The sequence below is a fragment of the Branchiostoma lanceolatum genome, chromosome 17 (assembly GCF_035083965.1).
Source record: "Branchiostoma lanceolatum isolate klBraLanc5 chromosome 17, klBraLanc5.hap2, whole genome shotgun sequence".
NCBI lineage: Eukaryota > Metazoa > Chordata > Leptocardii > Amphioxiformes > Branchiostomatidae > Branchiostoma > Branchiostoma lanceolatum.
This window is the reverse complement of record NC_089738.1, coordinates 257034-277500: the sequence shown is the minus strand read 5'-3', so window position 1 is coordinate 277500 and position 20467 is coordinate 257034. Positions and strand designations below refer to the sequence as shown.

The window sequence follows — 20467 nt, the reverse complement described above, 5'->3', positions numbered from 1 at the left end:
CCAAGAGTGGCCATGCGCTCTACTGCCCCAGTGGCACACAGGGCAGCAGGCTGTCTTGCTGTTTCATTAGCAGAGTATATTGTTTCAGGGAGGGGTTGCCAGCCCTTCCACTTTATACAGGTATATCCGACGACCGTGGATTGTTGAACTCCACGGCCGTGCAATTCATCAATAGGATGATGAACTCCATGGCCGTGGAATTCATCTATTTAGTGATGAACTCCACGGCCATTCCGCGACGATATAGTGATGAACTCAACGGCAATGCCGTCACTAATAGCGGCGATTAGCCGTGGAATTCATCGATTTACTGATGAACTCCACGGCCATTCCGTGACGATATAGTGATGAACTCAACGGCGATGCCGTCACTAATAGCGGCGATTCGCCGTGGAATTCATCGATTTACTGATGAACTCCACGGCCATTCCGTGACGATATAGTGATGAACTCAACGGCGATGCCGTCACTAATAGCGGATGAACTCCACGGCCATTCCGAGACGATATAGTGATGAACTCAACGGCGATGCCGTCACTAATAGCGGCGATTCGCCGTGGAATTCATCGATTTACTGATGAACTCCACGGCCATTCCGTGACGATATAGTGATGAACTCAACGGCGATGCCGTCACTAATAGCGGCGATTAGCCGTGGAATTCATCGATTTAGTAATGAACTCCACGGCCATTCAGTGACGATATAGTGATGAACTCATGAACGGCAAGGCCGTCACTAATAGCGGCGGTTCGCTGTGGAATTCATCGATTTAGTGATCAACTCCATGGCCATTCCGAGACGATATAGTGATGAACTCAACGGCGATGCCGTCACTAATAGCGGATGAACTCCACGGCCATTCCGAGACGATATAGTGATGAACTCAACGGCGATGCCGTCACTAATAGCGGCGATTCGCCGTGGAATTCATCGATTTACTGATGAACTCCACGGCCATTCCGAGACGATAAAGTGATGAACTCAACGGCGATGCCGTCACTAATAGCGGCGATTCGCCGTGGAATTCATCGATTAAGTGTTGAACTCCACGGCCATTCCTAGACGATAAAGTGATGAACTCAACGGCGATGCCGTCACTAATAGCGGCGATTAGCCGTGGAATTCATCGATTTACTGATGAACTCCACGGCCATTCCGAGACGATATAGTGATGAACTCAACGGCGATACCGACACTAATAGCGGCGATTCGCCATGGAATTCATCGATTTAGTGATGAACTCCACGGCCATTCCGAGACGATATAGTGATGAACTCAACGGCAAGGCCGTCACTAATAGCGGCGATTAGCCGTGGAATTCATCGATTTACTGATGAACTCCACGGCCATTCCGTGACGATATAGTGATGAACTCAACGGCGATGCCGTCACTAATAGCGGATGAACTCCACGGCCATTCCGAGACGATATAGTGATGAACTCAACGGCGATGCCGACACTAATAGCGGCGATTCGCCATGGAATTCATCGATTTAGTGATGAACTCCACGGCCATTCCGTGACGATAAAGTGATGAACTCAACGGCAAGGTCGTCACTAATAGCGGCGATTCGCCGTGGAATTCATACATTAAGTGTTGAACTCCACGGCCATTCCGAGACGATTTAGTGATTTCTGTTTAAAATTCTGAAAACTCAAACTATTTCCCATTCCTGCTCACCATTAGTTGCATCAGCTAATATGTCATAAATCGGAAAGATGAAGTTAGAAAAGAGTTTGGATATTTAGCCGTGTTCGTTGTGATTTCATAGATATAGCGATGGTTTTGTATGCCTTAGCAGAAGTAGGGGTAGACCCAGGGTCACCTACTTAGACAATCTACGTAGTGACACAAACTTACAAGATACTAAGGAACTACGAAGGGCCATGGAGGACAAAGTGCTGTGGAGAGAGCTTTCAGGATTGGTTCGAGCGGGAGCTCGAACTAAGTAAGTAAGTAAGTTGTATGCCTCATTCGATGCCAAACTTTTAGATATAGCGATAGTTTTGTGCGGTCTGCCTTTTTACCGGAATGCCCAGGAATGCCCTTTTTACACCGGAATGCCCCGGAGTGCCCTTTTTACACCGGAATGCCCCGGAATGCCCTTTTTACACCGGAATGCCCCGGAATGCCCATAAAGGAGGGTGAATTCTACCAGAATACACTATGCTTTGATGAGTAAACATCACAGATTGCAGTATTTTGGCATGAAATGATACATTTATGGCCAAGGCAACGAGAAATCACTAGAAATTAGTGATGGCCATTGGCATCGGCGCCCACGCCAGTTGCCATGTTTGTTTTTATTGCGGAGTACAATGCTTGTTTAGCCGGGTGAGTGATAAATACACAAAAAGGAGGCGAAATGTCGCAAGTACAGTATGCTTTGGTAAGTTAACATCGCAGGTTGCTATACTTTGGCATAAGATAACGTATACATGGCCCTGGGATCAAGAAATCACTAGAAATTCAAGGCGATCGGCGATAATTCCCCGGCCAGTCACCATGTTTGTTTTCATTGCGGATTACACTGCTCGTTTTGTGGGGTCACAGTGAGGGAGGTGACAGTATGCTTTGGCGCAGATTGCTACAATTTGGTATATAATAACTTTTTTATGATCCTGGGAACAGGAAATCGCTAAAATAATTACTGACAGCTGTATGCTTGCGCGTCGGGATAAACAATGTGGCAGATCTTGCTAAAGGGGGGGTCGTTCAGTATGTGTACGGGGGAGGGGGTGACTGGACCCGACAGTAAACGAAAATACAATATATACATAATGATAATGATATGTATAACAGCCTCCTTGCTTATTCTTTGTGAACTGATGTGTTTCTTGAGTGGTCTAGATAATGGTCAATATTCATCTCAAGGTGAGCAACACGTGTCGTCATGAACATGTGTGTACTTGCATTAATTGGAGATATGGCGATAATGCAGCAATAGGATTTCAATGGAATTTCATTTCTCCTATCTAACAACGTTATATATTTCATCAGTCACCTGTATTGTTTGAATTAGGCATTCGGTGTGCGTTTGTAATAAAGCTACAATTGACACATCAAAGTGTTTTCTGCGTTTTCCCGGGTGCAGTCCCAACCGAGATGCCCAACCCAGTATGAAACTGGAGTCTCCAAGGAAGCACCTTATTGGAGCCAGGAGCTCAACTGCTAGGCTGCTGCCAGTTGAGCTGTAGGGATGTGTTGTATGTGATCTTCTAACTCCAGTATTAAACGTTTTCAAAAAGCTTGAGTACGCCAATTTCCGTTCCCACAGGTCGGGAAGTGGAGTTACAACGTCACCAACAATGGTAATCAGGCACAGAAGATCACCATCGATGTGACCTCCGGGGCCGTCTCCATGGATACGCCGCCTATCACTGTATCGGCACAGGTCAGCTCTTCGGACGTCATCTACACGGACACGGCGCCGACGTTTCTGACCGTGTTCGCCTCCGTGACGCGGGGTTACGTGCCGGTGTTGGGTGCCCGGGTGGCGGCTGTGGTGGTTAGACCGACCGGAGACACACACCAGACAACACTGCTGGATGATGGAGCTGGTAGGTCAATAAGAACATACAAAACGTATATATAAGGCGTAGTCACGTTCGTCGTACGTTTTTTTCTGGGTTTTTTTTCTGCGAGGCTGTGACGGTTTCAACTGTTGTCAAGGATGTACGACAACCTTTTGGATTTTACCCTTGAATCAGTACGACCGCACCGGTCCTCAATTAGCGACCTATCGCACAACGAACGTGACCGCCCCTTAAGCGCCAACTTTGCGACTTTTGCCAATTTTCCATTGCGGTCACACAAACAAAATGACCGCGCCCAGAATGTCACATTCTCAGTTTCGATACTAAATAAGTCTTCTGGAAATCGCATTTCGGACGACAATTTGCGACTCTTTGCGAATGACTGGCGAATATTTGGGCGCAGTCCGGTGAGATAACGGTAATAAAGCATTCGAAGCATAGACTAATCAAAGATCGTAACTGCATTAAAAATGGTGTGCCAATCTCAGACAAACCGCCAGGCGTCCTAGAGGTTGGCACAAAGATCATAAAAATTAAAGTTTATGACGTGAATATTAGCTGTCATGTTGGATGGTTAAACGTGAAACATTTTTGCCCCTGGAAGATTTCTCACGCAACTGTCGTTTGTGGTGACCTTCGCAGAACGCAATTCGTTTTTTCATATTTTTCTACTGCACACTAGTACTATACGTTTTACTGCGTCGAAGTCGGTCCTTAACTATAGAAAACCCCATATAGTAGACCGAAAACTGTGTTCTGCCACCTTGATTATGCTATGATAAAAGGGCTTCGGCAAATTCGCAGGTCTGCTCCGTGATTGCCAAACAAAACACCAAATATCCTCTGTAGGTGCTGATGTGACGAAGAATGACGGGGTGTACTCGGGATATTTCCTGGCCTTCTCGGCGGACGGCCGCTACAGCGTGTCCGTCCGGGTGGACGATGGCGACGGGCAGGCAGAGATCGTGGTTGTTAACGGGCCGCTCGGCGGGACTGCAGGAGGAGCTCTGCCGAAGGACCCAGGTCAGGCTACCCGCTAATCACTACATCTCTGCGACGAAACCGCGCACGAACTATTCTGAAAAGTAGTTATAGAATCCATATATGAAGGCCAAGCATAGACGTTTCAATACTAATTACGATTACATCAAAATAGTAAGAAATACTGTATTTCGTTTTAGAAACATACCTGTGTTAACTTTCAGCACGCACAGACGGACTCTTATACAATACAATACAATACAATACAATACAATACAACACAATACAATACAACGCAATGCGCCCGAATATGAAGCACCTATCAATAAGTATCAGTTTCATTTCGTATCAAGAGTTAACGACGTTACGTTCCGCACTCCAGCCGCCAGTTTGAACGTGACCGTGGAGCGACAGAAGACCGACCAGTTCCAGCGTGTCACGCAAGGTGGCGTGTTTGCACTGAAGGGCTTCCCCAGGGTGACTCCGGGAGGGGGGTTTCCTGACGTCACCCCACCCTCGCGCATAACTGACCTCAGGGTGGCATCAGTTTCGTTTGAAAACTTGACCGTGACCCTGGGCTGGACCGCCGTGGGCGATGACCTGACTGTGAATGGTCCAGGTGAGACGTTAATAGATATGGTGTTCTATGCACCTGTAGGGCAGATTACAGAGTTAGAAATCCAAGAGGAAGTAATGCTGAAAAGCACTAAAACAAGGGCTAAGAAAAGTACTAACCTCCATTGCTAGACCCAAAAATGATTATGCACCAGAAAGCCACATCTGTCTACTTTAGAATCATCCAAAGAAAACAGATAGTTGACCAGCTCGTTCTCTCGGGACAGCTGACAGACGTAAACAAACCTCAACTTTGACCTACTTCCAGGCTGGAACAGTCCATTCAGGGCATGTCAAACCAAACCACTAAGTATCTCCTTACGCCAAATAAATGACTGAAAGATACAAATTTTGACCAAACTAGGAAAGGTTAGACCCTACCTGTCCCTTCTAGCCCAAATGTCTCCAAAATGGACCAAAATTTTCAAGAAAAAAAAGGGTTTTAAAAAGTATAGTATAGGGACCAGATTTGTGTTCGCAATTTTTGCACTCCACTGCGCAACTCAACAGTGACGTCAGCCCTGTAAGGGCAGACGTCACGATTTCAGTTGCGCAGTTGCGCAGTGGAGGGCTCAACATTGCAATTACGAGTATAGTACCAACATGAAATCCTGAAAATTCTTCGTTTCTTTTAAACGTTTGGCCAAATCAAGAGACTTTGGGTTAGACGGAACAAGTAAGGTCTAAGTATTCCCTTCTTGGTCAAAATGTGTTCAGTTCAGCAGTTGATATGACGTAAGGACGTAAGGAGTGTCTGGGTACTGCATGCCCTGAGTGGATGGATACAGTCACTTTGTCACTTTGTGTTGGAAAGAAAGAGTAAATTGTTTTGTTTTCATGCTGCCTACCGAAGTATATGAGTTTTTACATCTGGTGTAATGTTCTGTGTGTGCATTTCTTTTCAGCTGCCCGGTACGACCTGCAGTACAGTCGGGGTTTCCTCACCAACTTCTCAGACTCGCCAAACGTCACAGCCGACATGGTTGTACAGGGTGGGCCTCTGTCCCCCCGCCAGCCCAACCAGCTGGAGACATACGTCATCAGGATGCCAGAACGAGGCAACAACGTGACGTATGTCTTTGCCGTGCGAGCCTGTGACGCGGATGGAAACTGTGCCAGTGAATCTAACAAGGCCTCGGCTTCACTGGCCTACATCCCGCCTGTAACCACCACATCCCAGCCGACATCATCCTCAGCGTCAACACAACAGCCGATCTCAAGCTCGGCCCCGAAGGTGACGTCACAGACCCCAGGGAAAGCCGAACCTATGTCGACTGAATCCGATTCATCGCCCGCTGGACAGTCTGGAGACATGACCACCACCTGGGTTGTTGTTGGCAGTGTCGTGGGTGGGCTTACAGTGGTCGCAGCCGCTGTTTTCATCCTCTTCAGGGCCTTAGGCAAGGCGTCGGTGCGGAAAGTCAGCATCACCACCGGCAACATGCGCGGAACCGATGCCACGGCACCTGCCAGCTACACGACCACACCTGCCCAGGCAAACCCCGCCTTCAACCCGGATGTGTGACAACGCGTGGAGAATATGACCTGCTACCCTGACTACCCGGATGTGTGACAACGCGTGGATAATATGACCTGCTACCCTGACTAAAGCGGGTATCTCGCTGGACTCACCAAATCACGCCAGGAATTTGCGCCAATTTTCATTTGCGGTCACACCGACGTTTGGCGCAGGGGTAAATACGTGGCCTCGTCGGGAATATTATATTTTCAGTTTCGGCTCCAAATCAGATACAAGATAGCTTTGTTGGAAGCGCAGTGTTGCCACTGAATAAAACAACAACTAATGTATGATGATTTTCAGTGATTGCGCCATTTTGTCAATTGCAGGTTTAAAAAAAACATTTTCAATACATTTGGCGCAGTTGGCTCAGTCCAGTGAGATCCCCGCTTAAATCACGCGTCTGGCAGCCCTGCCACGGACAGCGACAGATTGCGTATCACATGTACAGGCTAATACCCAGCAAAAAAAAAAAAATTCTTCTGTTTTTAATGACTTCATTTTGGCGGAACTCCAACTCGTCAAGCTAAATCGGATGACATATATATTCACTTGTGTTTTTCAATGTTGCACGTGTGTTTTTCAAATTGCGTTAAACAAAAAGATTAAAAACAATGCATCTTAAATTTTCTTAGTCAATAATCTTTTATTGAAAAGTAATGCCCAAAAGTTGGTTGCAAGAAACAAAGCAAAAGGTTGAGAGCTCATACATCCATGAAGTATTTAGAGCTTTTGTGACTTTCTTGTTTTATCTTATCTCATTAATTACGGAATCCGGAAATAAGGTTGCAACTAGGTTTGCAAAGCATTTGATTTGAGGGTTTTCTCTACCAAAATCATGTATATTGCATATGTAAAGGTCCTACCCGTTGGAATAATTACATGTTAACATTTCATCATGAATTATGCAAAAGAATTTCATATTTACATAATTGGTGCATGGTGATGAACACCTTTAATTCTAATACTTACACCTTTTACTTACATATCTCACAGGTATTCATCATTTACTATGGAGGAATTATGGCACTTTCGCATTCATTAGATAAAGTCCTTAATTGCAAAATTTGTATCTGTAAATGTTCCACCTGAAAAGGTAACTTGTATCAATGAAATAATAGATTTTTGTTATCAATTATGCAAATTTAGTCCTAATTTGCATCATTTGCATTTGATTGTGTAAATCTCTGTCTAAGCTACATGCAGACCAAATATCACGAACATCCGTTGTCCTTTGTTCAGTTATCCTCATTGAAAGATTTTGCCCAATGAAATATAGTTCATAATTGTAAAAAGAACCACCACCACAAGTATCCACTGTTGACGATCGAGGAGTCAATAGAAATGCACGTCGTTAAAGAGCTGTGTTTGTCTTCTGTCAATAATGTGTTTATGTGTGTATGTATGTATGTGTGTATGTATATATGTATGTATGTATGTATGTATGTGTGTGTGTGTGTGTGTATGTATGTGTGTATGTATATATGTATGTATGTATGTGTGTGTGCGTATGTATGTATGTATGCGTGTGTGTATGTGTGCGTGTATGTATGTGTGTGTGTGTGTGTGTATGTATGTATGTATGTATGTATATGTGTATGTGTGTGTATGTATGTATGCGTTTATGTGTATGTGTGTGTGTGTATGTATGTATGTTTGTGTGTGTATGTATGTCTGTGTGTGTGCATATGTGTGTATGTATGTGTGTGTGTATGTTTGTATGTATGTATGTATGTCTGTGTGTATATGTGTGTGTATGTATGTGTGTGTGTGTGTATGTATATGTGTGTGTATGTGTGTGTGTATGTATGTGTGTGTATGTATGTGTGTGTGTATGTATGTGTGTGTGTGTGTATGTATGTATGTGTATGTATGTGTGTGTGTATTTATGTGTGTGTGTTATGTGTGTGTGTATGTATGTGTGTGTATGTATGTGTGTGTGTATGTATGTGTGTGTATGTATGTGTGTGTGTATGTATGTGTGTGTGTGTGTGTGTATGTATGTATGTGTGTGTGTATGTTTGTATGTATGTATGTATGTCTGTGTGTATATGTGTGTGTATGTATGTGTGTGTGTGTGTATGTATATGTGTGTGTATGTGTGTGTGTATGTATGTGTGTGTATGTATGTGTGTGTGTATGTATGTGTGTGTGTGTGTATGTATGTATGTGTATGTATGTGTGTGTGTATTTATGTGTGTGTGTTATGTGTGTGTGTATGTATGTGTGTGTATGTATGTGTGTGTGTATGTATGTGTGTGTATGTATGTGTGTGTGTATGTATGTGTGTGTGTGTGTGTGTATGTATGTATGTGTGTGTGTGTATGTGTACATGTCATATCAGGGCGAATCTTCGTTATTCTTTACGGAGCTAATCGTACAGGACCACGCAGCCTGATGTGCGCGTAGATACGCCCACATGTCAACCCATAATCCGTGAGGGGGCTGGCACTATCGGTAGGGCTTCATCTGGTCCAAATAACAGGTCGTGACCTGCGGACTTGGTGGTCTAAATCTTAGCAGGAGCCAATCAGAAGTGATAAATACAAGTACAGACGATCTTCGTGGCTCCTGGGGATTCCATGGAAGCGAGGCGCGTGATATCGCGCAATTACACTACTCGAGCATATCATAACTTTTCTGGGGGCAAAAACGCACAGACTGCCAGACAGCAACATTTCAATTAACGTTACAAATGTACGACAGTATCGTGAAAAATGCTGTAAGATAAATGAAAAGGGAAGTGCACTAGCTCAGGTGTCAAAAAGCTTAAGCCCCAAACCTCTACGTAATCTGACCGTGTTAAGTGTGCTGATACATGGTGAAATGGCATCTATCGTTTCAACGGGTGACGACCGTTTACGAAACGGAAATTGTCGTGGCGAGCTCGTGCACATGCGCACACAGTTCAGCGCCCAAAACCTTAACCGATCTCTCAACGTTCTTTCAGTGAGCACTCATTGGTTCCAATGACCTCTCAGTTATAACCCAACCATGCTGTTCCATTGTTTATAGTCAGTGCTTTTACAAAACGCAGACGGATACGTAATCGGCACTGAAGACATAACCTTCTTGGCGAAGGTAATAAACCACAGGCTGAAGTAGTTGATAATGATATAACGTTATATGATGTACGCCATAACAGCTGACTCCTCTCAGGAAAAGCAAATCTTGAAGTCACGTGGTCAAACTTGATGCACCGGGCCGGGGGCCGATACCGACATCCGTCCTCATGAGTTACCCTGAAGAAGTAGAGGAGTAGTCGAAGCCTTTGTGAGCTGAATATCCAATCGTTGGATTTTTCATAAGCTTTAACCACAAAATGAAGAATAAAAAACTTCTCAGTGACCTTGTTTTGCATTTATTCCTGAAGACAAAGGCGACATGTATCATCCCGAGAATTTGACGATTTGACGAGTTATAACACCTTCATTCAATCCTCGAGTTTCATTTACTGATACTGCATCTTTTTTCCTTTTTGAAATATAGATCCATTTTCAAGATATCATTGTATTTCTTTTACACATTGCATGAACAAGATGGTAGATACCATACATGAGAAGTATTCATAAATATATCGAGAAATGTTCCGACAATAATACATAGACGGGGCAACAAGGAGGTTCACGATTCTTAGCACGCATTCGTAAGGTCAAAGGTGAAGGACCCAGACGTAAACAATCGCCACTATGCTTTATGCATGTCCAGACTCCGTTGGTCGATTTGCATAACAATGCAGGGCGTGTTCTGTTCATGTCTCAGGGATAGTGGCCTTCACCTTGCGCATGCGTACTTAGCATCGTTAACGTCCTTATCATGCCGTTGCATTGCATTCTGTACATTAAGTTGAATGACGAATACCTCCGCTCCATGTATCAGTACCGATATCATAACGTATTTACAACTGTAATGTATCAAACAGCAGCATATATGTACCGAAAATATCGGGCTTTCATTAAAGCTGGGTATGCAATAAAAGGTTTGCCTCAAATGATCTGAAATCACGAATCTTATCGAATACTGCCGTACTAGTAAGATCTTTTTTTAATACCTCACATGTACTACATGCTTTAAGTTCGACCACCACGTGGCTGCACTATTACAGTTTCTGGACTGGCCGTATTGAAAATACCTTTCTGACTTCCTCTGATCAAAAAAGCATGGACGTTTTGAAAAGTTACATAAAGGTAATTAATGACCAAAGCGGGCATCTCATTGGACTACGCCATATTCGCGCCATATACTGCGCAAACTAGCGCCATTCGGCGTCAATCGGAGCAACTTGTCGCACGAACTTGCGATTGTAAAAAAAATATATCAAAATTTCGTAATTGGCAAAAATGGGTGCATAATGCCGCAAAGCGATGAACATTCTTTTTTACTTTTGTAAATCTCTGGTGATTTTTCAATCATTGTACACTGCGATTTCTAATAAAGTTATCTGGTATCGAAACGGAGAATAGGTGGGGCCATTTTGTTTGGCTCATCTGGGCAAATACGTCGCACGTCAGTGTGACCGCAAGGACAAGTTGGCGCAAATTCATAATTTCCTAGCGCGATTCACCAGCGCCATTTAGTACAGTCCAGTGAGATACCCGCTTTACGCTCTACCTGACAACATATCTCGATGACGGCAGACATAAGAAGTGCACTTTAAAAAACTAGATTTTCAGCAGAGATCGGTAATATAGAATTGGAGTCATGCGCAAGAACCCTATGCAAGTCTGTCAGTACGAACATCTGTGCGAACGTGGTGAGTTTGTAGACACTTAGCCTTTCTTGACATGAGAGGGTCTCCAACATAAGCTGGTGCATTAACTGAAATATTATCTACAATGACTATTTCTAGTGGCTAAAGTTGGTATCTCATTGGACCTCGCCTAAATTGCAAAAGGGCATTCGCAAAGTGGCGCAGACGGTGCCAAACCAATTCGTCGCCCGTGGCGCAAATGGGCATACTGCGGCGCGATCACTACAAAGCTCTTTTTGATGAATTTTAATCGGTGTACATTGGTTTCTAAGTCACCGGAAACACTGCGATATCCAATAAAGTTATCTTGTATCTGAATTGGTGCAGAAACTGAGAACTCTGACAATCCGGACGCGGCCATTTTGTTTCTAGAGGTCACTTACTAGTATTTTACTCGTGCGTCGCACGTCAGTGTGAACGCAAGAAAAAAATTGACGAAAATTAGCATGATTGTCGCAATAATTTGGCGTAGTTAGGCTTAGCCTAGTGAGATACCCACTTATGGGCCACCTTGCGTCGGTGGTATGATGCGATGTCCAACAGGTAAATACGCAGAAATACTGTTGTCATTAATATATCCTTTCTTTTTACTAAGTATTCCTATTATCTTACATATTGGAAAAAGAAGTCGGCATAACCCAGCATAAAATCATCACACATTGTGTGCAAAATAAAAAGAACATTATATAGTGATACGATATAAATACATGTCTTTCCGAAATGGGAGATTTTAGACGGGTGGATTTCTTTCAGTTCATTTTACGGTTAGTGGCCACAAAATAGTTAAGGATTCAAGCCCTTTAAGTCTGCATCTAGCGTAATCTGGCGATAGCATTTAGCGTATTGCTGTTTCGGTGCAGAGCATTATTTACAAGAAGCATTTACGTGTAGAGAGCAACATATCTGACGAGCATTCAAGAACTGACTCTGCTTGAGTCAGCCAAAAGGTCCTTAGCGTTATACCAAAGTTTGTCTCAAAAATACACGTCAGATAAAAAATTCATTCGCTGTTTTTCAAATCATTTTAGACAATACATGAGCATTTTATTTCTTTATAAGTACAGAAATCTGCTATTGTTATTAATATCTATCTATAGTTATCTATCTATCTATATTCAGCTATCTATCTAAAGTATGTATGTATGTATCTATTTTTCTACCTAGATATAGGGTACTTAATCCTTCGCTTGGCTAGATTTTGCTAACTGGTGCAATAGGTTCCTACTGTTGTCATTGGTTTACTTATATCTGCACATATTTTTACCCCAACAACTTTATATTATTAAAAGACCTACGTTATAATTGATGTAGCATGTGAAAGTTGTCCTTGTGCAACGTAGGATTCCCCCTCCTTTATATAGAGTGCAGCAACATCCAACATGTCAAGTTGTATCAGCAAGTCTGTTGAATGAATATCACTAATGTACATGTCACACATAGAGGCCATTTCATAACATAACAGGTAATACACATGTATAAGGACGGCCACGATCCATAGTACGCATGCGTAGGTCAGCGGCGAAGTCCCCCGACTTATTAACAGTTCTTGCGTCAACCATGCTTGTCCAGATTCCGTCGGTCGATCTGTATGACAATGTCAGAATGTTTTTGACTATGTCTCAGGGGCCTTCACCTGTGACCCTGTGCATACGTACTTCGAATCGTGAACGTCCTTATTTGAACAGCTGAGATTTGTCTCTTGTTTTCGTCAAGAGCACCTGTCCGTTGTCATGTGTAGGACGCCGCGGTTATGGAGGCTGCGCAGCACAGCGAACTCCTCCGGGATGGAATGTTGGCGAATTCTCTTGTGTTTGGCGGACATGGTGACGTTGTCGTAGTAGTGGTGTGTGAGCACGCGGCCCTGCCTGTCGTGGTCGAACGGCCAGAACCCGTACAGATGGGTCTCTTCACACAGGCTGAGGGCGGTACCCGCCAGGTACAGACCTGGGAACGAGAGCAAAATCAAACGGATATCAGCGACACGTCATTTTCGGGACCGCTATAATATTAAAGGCAGACTAAACTTAAAATTGATAAGTGTACTATACTTTGCTAAATATACCCCAAAGTCAAGCCTTCATTCATTTTACATAAGTCAGCCATAGTTTGGGGCTCTCCCTTCATTTGTAACTTGGGCCGTTCTGACGGCTACTCGCCTGATGATTGAATTAATCAATTGTAAGGTTTCAAAGCTCACCATCTCCTTGATTCCCTCGAATTCGTCACAAAATTCCTCTAAATCCATCCTCAGGAAAGCCAGATTGAAAACCCCTATTCGCTTTGGTTTGGAAATGCCGAGACCTGACGTCACACATTGTGACCTTACAATTGATCAGTCCTTTAAGTAAGCGCTTGTCTTAACAGGCAAAGGTCAAATTTGTCGACGTCAAAGTTTTATTTCGCAGTAAGGTTTTCACCAAGCTATGGCATAAACAAACTGCCGACAAGAATCTGCGACAGCATGTTACGACAGAGGGTTTTGGACTTCGTACGACATATAAACGATAGCCCCGAGAATGCCCAAAGTTGCTGTCGTAAGACAAAGAAAGCGGGCGAGTGAGCAAGAGACAGGAACGGAGAGAGATAGACAGACAGTGAGACGTCCAGATGTAAAAGCGTACCAAATGTACCGACATGCCGGTGCGGATATGGGTTAGATGCGTTGATGCAGATATCTTGATGACGACATGAAATGCAGAAACATTTGGATATACCATATCTACGAACATATACAAAAACACGGCTAGATTCTTTTGATTCCTACATTTATATAAACTACGTGTTATTTTATTAATGTCTTTCATGTACATTTTGATGATGATGTACATTTCGCTGAAAATACATCAGAAGTTGTTTTATCATACAACGTATGGCATAACTCACCTGACGTTAATCTTCTTTCGTTTATCTTGTACTGTCCTTTCCAGAATTTTGTAGCCAGAGCTAGGTGTTGCGGGTGTCCAAATATTACAGTGGCATTGGTTCGTTTGCCCTTAACACTTTGCACTGTTCGGTAAGCGTTGAAAGATAACGTTGTGCACATCCTATACGTAAACGCACTAAAATACATGAACGCGTCTTGAAAGTGTGACGTGTAGTTCAGAAAGGTGTCTCTATTGACTCGAAACCGAAGGCTCCGAAATCTGCAAGTAACGAAGAAAGAATGTTCTTGTAAGTTTAAACAACACAACAAATGTCAAGGATTTCTAGCCATGATCATTCTTTATAATAACAAGTGAAGACTGAGTGCCCGGCCCTTTTTGTTGTACGACAGTCTTACAACCGCAAACTGAGGGCATTCTTGGAATAGTCGTGCGTGTGCCATAATAAAATATCAGCTATCTTTCGGAAAAAGGCTGTCTTACATCCTAACTAGTCGGCGGTTGACTCTGTCACAGCCTACTTCAAAATTATGCAACATCAAAATCGTACGACGACTTACGACAAATGTGACCGCGTCGTGAGGGCCTTGTGTTATATCCGTCGTGATCTGAGACAGAACTTCTAAATTTTGAACGTCACATGCACGACTATCCCGAGAATACGATCGTATGATGAATGTGACCGGGCCTTCAATGAGAGGTACATTATACAAATGCGGGCATTATTAGTATAGAAGAATGAGGAAGGAATTTGATACATGCGACTTGTACTTTTGTCGTAGAAGACCATCAATGAATACAATTATTAGGAACTCATTTGGATAATCATTCATACAAGTCTCCGTTGGGACTTATGCAATTTGACAAGAAGTAAGCATCATTATTCATAGATGATACAAAGTAGCGCAACATTTCATATTGTTACCGAGTGCATGAGGTCGTGGCAGTCTTTATTTGAAATTGTAACATTGTACTTGAAGTATCTTAACGATGTCTTTAAATCTTATTCTTCGAATTCTTACATCTTTAAAACTTATTTCTGTCTATTCATTCCATTTGGTACACTTACCTTTCTTTTAATATGGTAGGATTTGCCGTAACTAAGTTGGTCTTCATGCCAACATCTCTTGAGTAGTTCCCCATATATGGCAGGTTTAGTCTAAAGAAGGAAAGACAAACCAGAAGTTAGCACTAGAATGTACTAACTGTCATCATAGTGAGTGACGCTGAAGTGGTGGGCAGCGAAACTCCTCCCATGACAAAAGGGCACACACACACATACACACAAAAACACACACACACACACACAAACACACACACACACACACACACAGACACGGCCATACACATAGACATACACACATGCACACAATCTGAACACCAGAATCTGAACAATAACGACCCTACAGGCTTCAACTCCATTTCATGCAAATAGCTTCCGAGTTACAATAATATAGTTCAAACGTACAGTTGAAAGTCACTACAACAGTGCGCCATTACCTGATGACGAAGTCTGCTGAGTCAATCTTTTCGCCACACCCGCTCTTCAGCAGGATCCCGCCGTTCCCCACCACACTGCACTTCTTGTACTTCTTGAAGCCGAACGGCGGATCCTAAACAAATAGGAGCAATCTTACATCAGAGCAAAATGTGTAAGGAGACGGGGGCCGTTATAGACTTCCAAACACATCTGAATCGGTGCTCATGTCGCACTTCCGGAAGGAGACGTACCCTGAGCGACCTGGTCCTCATCTATCCGGGAGAAGACCAGAGGACTGAACCCACTGTCCTTGTGTTGGAGTAAAGTTACATCATCGTCCATGTACCAACATAGATGCACTATCAAAATATGCATATGTCCAATCTGAACAGGCATGTGCATCCCTTACATCTGAACGAACAGGTGTATTTTCTACATCTGAACAAACGGGTTGATTTCTACATCTGAACAAACTGGTGAAGGTCCAAACAGAAATAGAAGGGCAGATGGCCTACAAAATCCCATCCAGATGTACATAGACATGTGAAAAGCGTGCTCGTGCTAATGTTCTCTTTAGTTAGTTTGGTATCATAGCACGGCCTTTCTGTCATTTGGCGTAATAAAATGCACAATGATGCATTATTCAAAAAGTGTGCAAAGTTGCTTTGAGATTACCTAAGCGAGGATATGCAAATCAAAAGTACTGACGAGCGCTCCTACCGAAAACAGAAACAATCAAGAATCACCAAACGAAACAAGAGTTCGGAGACCTCATATCTCCATGAAATATATATTATGCAAATTCTCTCACATTTTCATAATTAATATTCAACCATGTTCACTGTCACGTAACTTCCAAATGCCACAAGTATGAAATTCCAGTTATCTACCAATATTAAATTAAAGTATATTCTCATTGATCATGCAAATTAGATCTTCATTTGCATAACTTTTATTTATCAATGTCTCTTCATTTCTCAGATACAATGTTGTGCATTTCTGAATTTTCGTACCATTAAATGGAGTGGGTTTATAACATTTCCCATGTATTATGCAAATGAGATTCTAATTTGCATGATTACCATTTCATTATACCAAGTAACACTTAAGCTATCCACATAATAAAAACAAGTACCCCGGAATACAGGTTTGGTTCTATATCCATTTGTGGTTGGACCACCAGCTGTCGGGCCCCTGGGGAATTCTTGTCCCAGTTTCGGACCCAACAGGTGCCATCTGTCATAGCATGCCTACAATGGACATATGATGGACATATGAATTTTCCTCATTACTTATGCAAATTAAGTCGCACTTCATTGTGTACATCTCTGTCTAAGCTACCTGCATATTAAATAACATGAAAATCTGTTGCTCCTTTCTTCAGTTATTCTCCTTGGAAGATTTTGACAAATACGCCATTGCAATTCCAGTGACACATACCAGGTGGCCCAAAATCGACTTTGACCTTCCTCCTCCCAACACCTACCTACATACCGAATATCATTACAATCCATCTAGACGTTATTCCGTTATGTCGACTTTAAGCATCCGGACGCACATACACGCACGCACACAAACACACAAGCAAGCACACGCAAAACAATATCTCCATAAAAAGGTGTTTTTTTCCATGGAGATAACAATGCAACATACGTCCCTTGCGCCCAGCAAATGATTTGAAGTGGAGCTTTAAGAGCTCACTCTTTCGGCAATTTTAGGTTTATGTCAGGAAGTAAGAGACGAAGATAAGTTCAAATATCCCTGGCAATAGTAGACAGTGTCGGTTAGAAACACAGTAACATGAAAAAGTTGATAAAGGTCCAAGCTTACCCTGGGTAACCAGTTGTAAAGGTCCCTGGTGACGTTGATGTAATATTTTTGTGCCTCGTACTTCAAAAGCTTGTTTAATTGCACGTTTCTCTGTGTCATCACAAAGATATCCTGTGTCTTAGTTGCTTCTTCGACAAGAGTCCTGTTGGGGGAAAAGATACATATTTCAAGACTCACTAGTATATTTATGATAAGCTACGTACATGTACATAGCATTCACCATCAAACTCCAACAACTACCTCTTGAGTTATCCTGATGCAAAGTTCCCTACAAAAAGATGCTAGGGGGTCCAAACCTATTCAACATCTTTAAACAAGCCCAAGAGCTATTCACCATCAAAACATCATTTCCATAGCATGCCCAGAACACGAGCAATCAAAACAATAAGATCTGCATTGTGTGTGTGTGTGTGTGGGGGGGGGTCTCTGTGGGACAAATCGGTGGACCAAAGAAAGCAGGACCACCACGCGACTAACCACGTACCACCCGATGCGACACAGCATGTCCTCCAACTGCTGGGTTGTTTGGAATGCCATTTCAAAGATTTTGTACACCTAAATGTCAAATTGGACGACGGATTCCACTTGCTTTCTTATATCATTATCCTTGTCAACTTTTGCCATTGCTCGATCTATAAATTTGACTATCAATGGCATCAAGTGTTAGTGATCCTTTCCAAAACCTACACCACTTACTCTCTGTCCAAATCGGACGTTAATTGGCCTTGTTGCGTTACTTGACCGTACTCGAGCTCTCGTCAATGCATTACGGATATATATTCCGTACTTAGTTTTGGGTCCTTGTCAAAAATCAAGTCATCGCCACATGAATAATGAGAAGCACGCTCGCGAATTTTGCCATGCGTATTCTAAAGCAGAGTACCGATCTGTAGCGAGTTCTCGAATCTTTGGATCAGACGTAAAGTCATACACTATTTGAAGAAGGCCTTATCATCACCTATTGAAGACAGTATCACAACAAATGGTATTTTGTTTACTTTTATAATCCAATAACGAGTACAATAGGGGCTTTGTTTTCTTTACTCGTAGTGGAAAGGAAGGAATACATAATTAATAGCAATAATTGCTATCGGTCGAGCCCAGAAATACAGTTGACAGCATTTCTAAAATGTTCATGGGGGCCTCGAGGGCACGAATTGTGTTTACACAGCCTATGGTGGTCAAACAACTGTCACATCATGTTAACAATCCTCTTCTTTCCTTTGTCTGGAAGATGTTTATATTTGAAACGACTGTAGGGACAGTGACCTGCGCCAGTCTACATCTTTGTCTGCAGAAAGGAAGGCAGTTAGTATTGTGTTCTGTAGATTATGCACTTGCGGAGGACCCACATGTCCTGTGGAAACAGGGTCCATAACTGGCGGAGTGACCGAAGGTTAGCCATTCCAGCACGTTTATCGGGACCTGGTGCCCCCAAAATGTCAGACGGAAATAGTGGCGATGCTATCGTGTGCGGAATGAAAATAGCTGCTGGCGAAATATCCCCCATTTGTATCTGACAGCATGCAAACCTTGCGTTCCCCGTGTGATCTCTATCTGTAAATGGGCTCTACATGTTTTTAACTTGGCATAAATATATGATGACGTGTGCCTGCTATCCACTGATCCATACCAATAGATATCCTATCTTTTGCATTCAAAAACACTTATGGTTCGTATTCCCACCGGACCAAGATTACCCTATTGATTACATTACCTTAAGTGCCCTAAACTATAGCTAACGAAATCACCTTGACGTTATCTACCGGTCTGTCGGATGTGGACAAACGAGGCACACGGTATGCGATGAGTGGGTAAGCGAGGAAGGCCAGCCCCGTTGGGACCATGGACCAAAACCAGTCAATAAAACAAAAACCACAGCAACTACGTGCTCCCACAAACCCCTGTCAGAATATATACATATATACATTCATATATACTGGGATAGAGAGAAAGATAGATAGATATAAAAAGATGGATTAACATTTGATGTGTGCCTCTCGCCCTTGTTGGCCTGACGTGTGCAACATCATTCTAACAATAGAAAAATCAATATCATGCACAAAACAAGACGTCTCATGATTCTATAATCACAGCCTAAGCTGCCGCACAATGGTTGAGCGCCATCGATAAAGACAACATGTTTTAGCATGTAAGTACTACTCAGTTTAATGTCTTTATATTGCTAAATTATCTTTAATTGGGTAAACAGGATAATAATAATGCCCTGGAAAATAAATCAGTAATATTAGAAGAAAAGAACTTTATCAAAAGTAATAGTGAGAGAGCAATGTCACCTGAACTCGTCTGCAGCCGTGACGTTGAAGACCCAGTTGGGGTTGTCAGTGGGGACAGCTTCCGGCGGTGGGGAGGTGGTGGCGGGGGCCGTGCCATTGTCCTTCATCCCCGATTCATGGAAAACATTTTCCTTGGCAACTGGTTTCACCACCTTTTCATCCTCCTGCTTGTTGTCTTCACTGTCTTTATCATCAGTCTCTGGATCTTCTTCATCGTCAGATTTTGGAATCGCCTCCTCCTTTTCTGTTCGTTGGAAGTCACGAGAACGGAAGGCTGGCTCGTCTGGTCTGAGTACGTCGTGACTTTCGTCATCCGTTAATCTGTGAAAAGCAACATGTTCAGCTAGGTTGGACAATGATGAGGCATGACAATAAACACAAATACAAATAAAACTACCCACTGGTTGTCAACTTTCTGATCTAAATAACCATTTTGTTAACATACTTTAAGAACGTTTAAAGGACACGTTTCTCTCTAATTGGAGACGAAAAATAAGGAGTTTGAACAAACTAAAAACGAATTCTTAAATCAAAGGTAACCACGCATTGGAAAAGTACATTTCTTCAATTCATAA

General features: G+C 42.8%; 2 protein-coding genes across 5 annotated transcripts in view; one reads left to right on the top strand and one right to left on the bottom strand.

Moving 5' to 3' along the window:
- LOC136423056 (calcium-activated chloride channel regulator 4A-like) overlaps nt 1-8012 on the top strand; it is a 28393-nt gene extending 20381 nt beyond the window's left edge. The window contains exons 9-12 of the mRNA XM_066411056.1: nt 3280-3562; nt 4388-4561; nt 4902-5138; nt 6040-8012. Of these exons, the coding sequence (XP_066267153.1) occupies nt 3280-3562; nt 4388-4561; nt 4902-5138; nt 6040-6659 (1314 nt within the window). The 3' untranslated portion in view covers nt 6660-8012. The remainder of the gene's footprint in view (nt 1-3279; nt 3563-4387; nt 4562-4901; nt 5139-6039) is intronic.
- A 1986-nt stretch (nt 8013-9998) lies between these two features.
- Nucleotides 9999-20467, bottom strand: part of LOC136422387 (alpha-N-acetylneuraminide alpha-2,8-sialyltransferase-like) — a 42552-nt gene continuing 32083 nt past the window's right edge. For all 4 annotated transcript variants that reach the window (XM_066410128.1, XM_066410126.1, XM_066410127.1 and 1 more), the window contains exons 3-8: nt 19893-20213; nt 17596-17737; nt 15786-15898; nt 15355-15444; nt 14287-14546; nt 9999-13347 (exon numbers count right to left, since the gene is read on the bottom strand). In XM_066410128.1, the coding sequence (XP_066266225.1) occupies nt 13112-13347; nt 14287-14546; nt 15355-15444; nt 15786-15898; nt 17596-17737; nt 19893-20213 (1162 nt within the window). In that variant the 3' untranslated portion in view covers nt 9999-13111. The remainder of the gene's footprint in view (nt 13348-14286; nt 14547-15354; nt 15445-15785; nt 15899-17595; nt 17738-19892; nt 20214-20467) is intronic.